The sequence below is a fragment of the Lycium barbarum genome, chromosome 11, assembly GCF_019175385.1.
Source record: "Lycium barbarum isolate Lr01 chromosome 11, ASM1917538v2, whole genome shotgun sequence".
NCBI lineage: Eukaryota > Viridiplantae > Streptophyta > Magnoliopsida > Solanales > Solanaceae > Lycium > Lycium barbarum.
In genome coordinates this window covers 22,881,840-22,891,411 of record NC_083347.1, presented here as the reverse complement: position 1 = coordinate 22,891,411, position 9,572 = coordinate 22,881,840, and the positions used below count along the sequence as shown (strand labels likewise).

General features: G+C 39.9%; 1 protein-coding gene across 1 annotated transcript; it reads left to right on the top strand.

Moving 5' to 3' along the window:
* Positions 1 to 4,008: 4,008 nt before the first annotated feature.
* On the top strand, positions 4,009 to 9,318 carry LOC132617721 (chromatin remodeling protein EBS-like). The gene is made up of 5 exons (XM_060332796.1): positions 4,009 to 4,344; positions 5,154 to 5,496; positions 5,602 to 5,670; positions 6,367 to 6,502; positions 9,006 to 9,318. The coding sequence occupies exons 1-5, from the start codon at positions 4,272 to 4,274 to the stop codon at positions 9,030 to 9,032; spliced, it is 648 nt and encodes a 215-aa protein (XP_060188779.1). The 5' UTR covers positions 4,009 to 4,271; the 3' UTR covers positions 9,033 to 9,318.
* Positions 9,319 to 9,572: the final 254 nt, after the last annotated feature.

Below are 9,572 nucleotides of genomic sequence, written 5' to 3'. Positions count from 1 at the left end.
CCTCGTCTACTGCGAACATTTCCTTTGCTGCGGGCTGCTCGCCCCGGATGGTTTTCACCCCCTCCGGAGTGGGGAATTTCAGCAACTGATGCAGTGTTGAGGGTACTGCCTTCATGCTATGTATCCAAGGTCTGCCCAATAACGCATTGTATTTCATGTCCCCTTCGATCACATAGAACATCGTTTGCTGAATGGTGCCATCCACGTTTACGGGCAACGAGAGATCTCTCCCTTCGTGGTTTCGCTAGCCATATTGAACCCGCTGAGTACCCGAGCTACCGACACAATCCTATCAAGCAACCCTAGCTGTTCGACCACTCTCCATCGAATGATGTTGGCCGAGCTACCTGGGTCAACCAAAATGCGTTTAACCTTAGTTTTAAAGACAAGTACAGAAATTACCAGTGCATCGTTATGCGGCTGAACGATGCCTTCCGCGTCTTCGTCATCGAAGAAAATAGAGCCCCAGGTCAAATGGTCTCGGATGCGTTTTTCATGAACAATTGAGACCTTGGTCCGTTTCATTACCGGTCCCCGAGGGACGTCAATACCCCCAACTATCATGTTGATCGTATGCTGGTGTTCGGCCGGTTCGACCCTTCTATGAGCTTCCCGCTCTTTGTAGCGATTTTTGGCTTGCTCGCTAAATAGGTCTCGAAGGTGGCTGTTTTTTAATAACCGGGCTACCTCTTCTCTCAACTGGCGGCAATCCTCAGTTTTGTGACCATGGGTTCCGTGATACTCACACACCATGTTAGGATCCCGCTGTCCCGGGTCTGACCTCAGCGGTTTTGGCCATCGCACATCCGGTACTCGGCCGATGGCCGATACAAGGCCCGAGGTATTGACGTTGAAGTTGTACTCCGAAATCTTCGGTGGACCCCTATGGTTGACGGAACTCCCGGCGTCGCTCCTGAACGAGTGTCCCCGGCTGTTTGACGAACACTCGACCCGCTTGCTACCACGACCGGAGAGGTGGTTTGGGCTCTCCCTCGACCCTTCCGACCTGAAGTTTGGTCTCTCCGAGTGGGAGTATGGTCGGAACCTCTCTTTTGACGATTCAGAATTCATTTCATAACCCTTCCTCGACTTCTCGAAACCTCTATCCACTTTTAACTTCATCGGGGAGAGCTCGCACTAATCATCCTCTACCCGAATCTTCGATTCATACCGATTGTGGACATCAGCCCACGTCACGGCCTCGTATTCCAGCAAATTTTCCTTTAACTTGGCCGAGGCAACTGAACTTAGCATGTTGAGCCCTTTTGTGAAAGCTTGTGCTGCCCATTCTTCTGGCACCGGGGGTAGTTTCATCCGTTCCCTTTGGAACCGGGTGACGAACTCCCGTAGTAGCTCATCGTCCCTTTGAGTTATCCGGAAGATATCGGCTTTACGGGACTGCACCTTTATGGCACCGGCATGTGCCTTTACGAAGGCATCGGCGAGCATTTCGAAAGAAGTGATCGAGTGCTCGGGTAGATGGTCATACCACGTCAACGCTCCCTTCGACAGAGTTTCCCCAAATTTTTTCAGCAATACCGACTCGATCTCATCTTCTTCCATATCATTGCCTTTTATGGCACAAGTATATGAGGTCACGTGCTCGTGTGGGTCCGTGGTGCCGTCATACTTCTGTACGTCGGGCATTTTAAACCTCTTCGGGATCAGTTTCGGGGCCGCACTCGGTGGAAAAGGCCTTTGGATGTACCTTTTCGAATTCGGCCCCTTCAGTAAAGGTGGAGCCCCCGGTATCTGGTCCACCCGAGAATTGTATGCCTCGACCTTCTTTTCGGTCGAATCCACCCGTTTCGCCAAAGTCTCGAGCATCTTTAGGACCTCAGTCGAGGAGCCGGCTCCAGAGCCGTCGCTTTCAACCATTCGTACTTCGTTTCTTCCGGTCCCGACTGTACCCTTTGCCTTTACCGGCCCTGCTTCACCCTTTCCGCTCTGCAGTTGGGCAATTGCTAATCCTTGCTCGGCGATTGCCGCCCTCTGCTCCTGCAGCATTTCAAAAATTAAGCGTAAGTTAATGCCGTCGTTTGGCGCGTCCGGTTCTCTCCGGCCCCGATCCCGGGATAACGTAATGGAATGGTGAGTGTTGAGAGGATCGGTGGCCGGTATGGTGGCGTTCTCTTGATCTACGGTATTTTGCCGGTTGAGTCCTTCCCTTGAATCAACGGGGTTCGGATCAACGGGGTTCGGCAATGCCCGCAGCCCGCTCCCTTCGTTTTCCGCCACGATCTCGGTATTATTGACATGACCGGATTGTTCGACGTCAGCCATTCGGACCGTTTTCACAGAGATGGGTAGGGACGCTTTTGGTTTTGATGAATATGGTAGAAATCAAGGCCAAAGACCACTATTATCCTAGCCCCACGGTGGGCGCCAAACTGTTTACCCCAGATTCAGATAATCAATTAAATTTGTAAATGGGTATAGGATACGTACTTTGTTCTTGATGTGTGTTGGATAAGGAAAGTGAATATTTGAGAGCGCCTTAGTAAAACGGCTAAAGACGATAGTTGGCTAGTAACACAAATGTCTGTGTATAATGTATGATACTTGATGGATGGAATGCAATAACAACAAAAACGAGTGGCCTTGGCCGAATCAAATAATGAGAGAGATTGTATATATGAATTCTTCTATTACAAATGTTCTTGGAAAGTTAAAGGAGCCAACCCCCTCAAAGGAGGGGGATATGCCCTATTTATAGTGACCCTCCCATGGTTCTCCTACAATATGAGTTAATAAAATAATGATAACAAGGACTGTTCTGCACGGATTTGGTGGGATTGGACTGACGGCGCCGCCTGACACACGCAAGGTAGGTAGTTGACTATGGCAGGACGCTACTGGCACGTGGCCCGCATATACCGGTCACACGGACCAACGGCTACTCGGACTAACAGCCACGAATGCTCGGGTCATCGGGCTTGGATGTTCTAACGATGTCGAAGGCAGACCTGTCGGTGCCCATGCCCAGCTCCGGTTCAAGCATTACCCCGGTCTAGGGCGAACGATATCGCCACCCCATTCCCATTCCTTGCTCCGGCTTCGTTCCTCCGGTTTGTCTTGTATCCGGTATTATCAGTATACACTGATAACAATTTAGTTTGGTAAAAATGCTCACTTTAGATATAAAGGACATCTTTATTCATTTATGTGCATGTAATGGCGTGCTTATTGTATTTAAATTAACATATATAAGCACCATTATGTATAATGTCTCACATATAGCAATGCAAGCCTTTTTAAAAATATCATCTACATTGATAAGTTGGTCAAAAGAAATGAAAAATACTGTAATTTATCTTAAACTGAACATAAGAAATTAAATATTGCTATCTGATAACGTACATTTTTTTACTGAAAAATTTAAGTTTAAATTTAGAAAAAGTTACCATTTTACTTTAAAAATTTATCCTTGATCAGGAATAGAAATAGAGATTCATGTGAATTAAATAATTTTTGCCTAAATTACGTATTTCAATTACAAAATTCATAAAACAATATAATTTTGCTTATGTGGGGCCGAGCTTTCTTCCCCGCTAGTAGTTAGATATAAACATCGTGTATTTTGAAGAAAACTCAAAGTAACGGGTGATTATTGAATATAATTAGGCCCTGTTTGTCCATAGATATCAAAAAAAAAAAAATCACTTTTTTTTTGGAATTTTGGAATTGGAGTTGAAGTTGGAGTTATGTTTGGCCATAGTTTTTGAAATTGTAGTTTTTGGTGAAATGTAATTGTAAAAAAGTGAAAAAAGTGAATTTTTTTTGAAAAATAAGTTTTTTGTATTTCGAAATACAACTTCAAGTTGTATTCAGAATTCTAATGGCTAAACGCTGATTCCGAAAAAAAGTGAAAAAAATTTCTGGAATAAAGTGAATAATTGTTATGGCCAAACAGTGACTTAAGCGTATCAAAAACACTAATGACAATAAGTGAGAAAAAAGGTCAATAGGATGAGCTCCCCAATAGGAGTTGGAGTTGCACGCAAAGACCTTAGTTGTCACCCGTATAGGAACAAAACAAAAACCTCAGTGTCTGTCTCCGACCCTTGTCCTTCGCTTTCTCTCTCTTGTTTCTCTCTCCTATTCTTTTACTCTCCATTTTCCACCAACTAGCTAGGGTTTTACTGAGGGAGTTGGGGTTATCCAACTCTTACCCATTTCCATTTTTACACTTGTCATCACCACATAAGTCTTTCTTTGTAAACAAAAAGAAATTTCTGGGATTCTTGAAGAGTGAGGCTAATTAAAGATTGATGGCTAAGACTAAACCTGGAAAGAAAGACCTTGATTCTTACTCTATCAAGGGCATCAACAAAGTTGTTAGACGTATGATTGTGTGCTTGCTTTTATTCCATTACTTTATTTGATCAATATTTGGTTTTGGTAATTATTTTGTTGTGTGTTAGAAGGATAGAGCTGGTCTTTATTTTTTTTTTTGGGTGTTACCAGTTGTTTACTTTGTCTCATTCAGGTACTACTCTTTTTTTTTTTTTTTCATTCAATGCTTTGTGTTATTGATTGTCTTTGGAATACTACTACTATCTTTCTGAAGACCATTTATTTGTAGCTTATTGGATTTTGTCTTCCTAAATTATTTGGTCATTCTTTAACTTTGCTTTAATTTTTCAATTAGGGGTCGTTTGGTTGCTGGTTAGAAAGTGAGTTATTTCATGTATTAAAACCAGCATAACTAGTACAATGTTTGGTAGCATTTTAGTTGCTATGTATAAAATTCAGCACACCAAGTACGGTGTTTGGTTACCAGTTTCGCATTTCACATAACTAATATATGTATAAGTCATGAGGGAATCTATGCATTATTTATATAGGGTAGAAGATGGAATAATTAATAGTACATGAACAGATAAATCCTGCATAACTCTAACCAGCAACCAAAAAACCCCTTTAATGTGTAGATGTCCTAATACACACACACACACACACAAAAAGAAGAAGAAGAAGAAGAAGAAGAAGAAGAAGAAAAATAGCAGCCATATTTCGTGTATTGTGGTTCCCAAGGACTTTGATGAGATTTGGGGTGTTTGCTTCTCTTCACTATCAGCATTGAGTTGTTTAAGTTTTGGATTGTTGGAGGTCACTAGACTGAAAAATATTTTTTATTTTGAACTTCTCAGCTGGTGATTGTGTGTTAATGAGACCGGCTGATCCTGATAAACCTCCATATGTGGCAAGAGTAGAGAAGCTAGAGGCTGACCACCGGAACAATGTGAAGGTCAGAGTTAGATGGTACTACCGACCTGAGGAGTCTATTGGTGGTCGCAGACAATTCCATGGGGCCAAAGAGCTCTTCTTGTCAGATCATTTCGATGTGCAGAGTGCACACACCATTGAAGGGAAGTGCATAGTGCACTCTTTTAAGAACTACACCAAATTGGAGAATGTGGGTCCTGAGGATTACTTTTGTAGGTTCGACTACAAAGCTGCAACAGGAGGTTTTACTCCTGACCGTGTTGCTGTGTGAGTTTCTAATAGCTTTTCTGTTAAACTCGGAACGAAGTTGAAAGTTATACTCTCGTAGTGTTTACTAAAACCAGGATACTTTGGGATGTTTTGATTTTGAAGGTATTGCAAGTGTGAGATGCCCTACAACCCTGATGATCTCATGGTGCAATGTGACGGATGCAAAGACTGGTATGATGACAATATCCACAAAATTATTCATCTCTTTACGCATTAGCATGCCTTTTTTGCTTGTATGCATGGAAATCAACAAGTATCTCTCCATTTAGTGTTTAGTTAAAAATAAAAGGATATTATCATATAGACAATGTGCAGTCAACTTCAATGGGACACAAAGCTTGAAAAGGCAACAAATGAATTGTGTCTCTTTCCCCACCTCCTTTTTATCAGCAAATGTAGCAATTATTTAGTTCATTCGTGCAGATTTTATCTTCTGAAATGGATTATTAAGATGTCTTGCCTTTTATTGTCCACTATCCACTTTATCTTACCATATCCACCAGGGATAATAAAGGTTCATCTATGATTTTTCACATCCCATATCAAGCTATTGCCTTAATGTTGGTAGATAATCTAAGTTCCTTTAGAAATGATGAGAACTGGAAACTTTTATTAGAAGGACAAAAGTACCTATCTCAGTGTGGAACTTAAAAAGGAAGAGTCTTCATTAATCTGGAGTGTGAATCTTCCTGTGTCCATAATTGCCTCCATTGGTTTTGGGTAAAATTGTTACACTCTTCAGCATTATGTATTTAGGAAGCCTGAGTTATCATGGAGTTTTTAGCATAATCTAATTTTCCATATTACGATTATTTGATAACTGTATCTATAAGAAGTCTTTTCATTTTGCCTGCAATTCTATTGCAGGTTCCACCCCTCTTGTATGGGTATGACCATTGAAGAAGCAAAGAAATTAGAGCATTTCTTGTGTTCTGACTGTTCCTCAGAAGATGACACCAAACGTCCTTTGAACTCATTTCATGTTTTACCACCTGATGCCAAGGTAAAAATTCTGTTACACTCAGTATTATTAGTCCCTGCTGAACTGTGTCTTACTTCAGATACGTTCTTCATAGTTAACAAGTGAAAGAACGCGAATTACTCATTTTTAGTAGCAAGATTGGCTTCATCGAGTTAGGAACTGCTTTCACTGGCAACAGATTACATTAGTTGAGTAGAATCTCATTAAGTTAGAGTCTTTTTATTAACTGAAAGAAAACTTCACCTTATCAAAAAAAATAAAAATAATAATAATAATAATTAAAAAAAATAAATAAAAAACTGAAAGAAAACTTTCTCTGTCCCTTTTTAAGTGTTCTTATTGTCTGGACATGGGTAAGAGGATGACATGAAGATACGCTAATAAAAATAGGTATAAAGCTGAGATAAAATTAACTTCTGAGAAATTTAAACTTTAAATAGTGTAGCTTTGAAGTATCATATTCATGTTGTCTTTAATCAATGATTTAACTATGCCTCAATCTCAAACTAGCCGCTATATGATCATTTATATTCAATTTAGAGGATTATCAAAGCTAGACTATTGTTCGGTTGGCCGTGAACCTACCTCAACCCTCCTTTATCCAAGCTTGTGACTTAAAATACCCACATTAGAGAAGTTGCCTGTTACCCTTAGTATTTGGAATTTTTGTTATTAGAGTTAAGGTATTGGAGACGCATCTAATAAGGTGGAGGCGAAGTCACTCTTTTAGGAAAATTGCATATATTTAGAGCAATTCAAAAGGAAAAGTTGGACATTACATGTTACGTTAATCTAGGAGTATTCTGTAATTGTTGCTTTACTAACCATATGTCCACTGATAAGGTGCAGAACTACTCCTTACTTTTGTATGATGTCGGGTCATTTTGGTTTTCCATCAAGCTTGTGAGCACTGTATCTTATTCTTTTAGAATGTGTCGGTAACTTATTTGGAGATATAAAGGAGTTCAGATAGCCTTTGGGGTTGTTTCTTTCTATCTTGTCCTTTGAAGATGATGTAAATAGTTGCAAAGGTCTTTATCAAAAAAAAAAAAAAAATGTTGCTAAGGTTAAATCTCAAAGGTGATTTCCTAAATGTGTCCTAATCTTCTGTGCTGTCTTGAGAGTTGGATATTACTTTCTTTTCTTCAACTTCAAATTTGTCTGACATAAAACTATGTAGGCTTTGATATTTTTGAACTACGTAAACAATGTAGGTTTTTGTATTAAGCAGCAAATTTTCAACTCAAACATGAGGCTTCAATAAGCTTTGGATGTTCTATGATATCACCAAAAGATCTAGGACTGGTTGTCAACAAAGTGATTGTCATGTTATATGATGTTTTGAGGTGCATATAATCCATGAATTTCATTACCACTTCCTACAAATTGTCACCTTCTTGTTCTTTAGATTTCTGTAATGAACCCTGCGACAGTTTTGAAGGAATTATAGGATAAATATATTCTAATTCAAAAGTTTCTTAGTTAGCTTAGTATGGCGGTGTGCTTATTCATATTCTATATGTACCTTTGGCATACAACTTGTATGCTGGCTTCGCCCCTTTATATCAACAAAATAATTTCATAAAAGAATGTTCTGCATGTTATTAATTTCGTTTCTTGAGTTTCATGTCATCTTACCTCATTGTTTACTCTTTTCCCCTGTTCTTCATAAATCATATATTTGTTGTGAAGTGAAAGTGGTACCCATCTTACAGCTGAGTGGCCTAAAGAAATTTGTATGTCAATAATTTGGGAGAAAAGTAATCATGATCACATGCAAAACACATGGGCAAGACCCCTCTAACACTGTTTGGCATGGAGAGTTATGTACCAATGCTTGTCGAAGTTGGTTATATAGTTGGATCCTATGCTATATCTATGAGACTTGAGTTTATTAAGGTATTGGATTTTAAAGTAATTGATTTCAATTTTGTCTCCCTACCGTGGTATTTTATGTAAGAATTCAGTGGGAAGAAGAGTAGATTATGCAGTGATATTTATGTAAGAAATTAAGGGTAGGGGGAGGGATGACTGTTAACGGGGAAAGTAAATGGTGTGGTATCTGACTTCTTGGGTTATCGATTCAAATCTCTTATCTTTCTGTAACGATGAATGTTTGATAAACTGATAGAACGGTTGGTAGTTGAGGTGATATGGGTAGCTGACTATTTATTGAAATACTATCTTCCTACGTGTAGATTGGAATTAAAAAACGACTACATATGCATCCATGTACATCTTTCTATGTGCCTCAAGGGGATCACAATGTTTAATTTTGTCAACCGGGAAAATAACTATCTCCAACTTTGAAACTCGGTGGATAAAAAGCCTTTTTCCACTGTTAAAGGCTCGTGACCTGCAATGTACTTACCTTCGTTGAACTAAAGCCGTGGAGGTTCCTGAAGGGGATTGCTTCCTGGTAGTGCTATCCTAGAAATTTAAGCTTTTGTTTGTAAACTTGACTACTATAGTTTATCTGTAACCGGAAAGCATTTAGCTAAACTGCAACTATTCCCATTGCTAGGTGGAGTCAAAGCGCAGGAAGAGATAAATAGCTGACCTTAATGCAATATGAGGAGGAGGTACGCATTTTCTTGCGTAGTCGTTCTGGCATTGTTGTATGTGTTATCAAATTGTATAGCGCTGAGGCACGAGAGAGTACTTTATTTTTTGCAATAGCCAGAAGCCCTTACTCTATTTATTGTGGTAACTTGCTATTTATAAAAGTTTGTGGCACTAGACTGGGCTGTCTACTGAATGCAATTTGTGTGGCCTAATGAGTAATAACTGGATATTGCAGAGTCTGCCAAAAGAATCTAGTTGCCTTTTTCTTTGTTCATTTTATAACTACGGCTTCCCCACCCAGTCCCCCTCCCCCCTCCCCACCCGCCCAATACTGTGCTCTTGAAAATGGAGAAGTTGGATGTGAAGCTATGATGACAAGCCTGTAAGAGCTGATCAAGGATCATATTGACGAATAAGAACGTTGCCCCATCTCGAGTTGCTTATCTCTGGTTTGAATTGGTTAAAGTGAGTTGTAATTCGATTAAATGTTCCCGGGAACTAATTGACCTATAGAGGTCTCTTGATC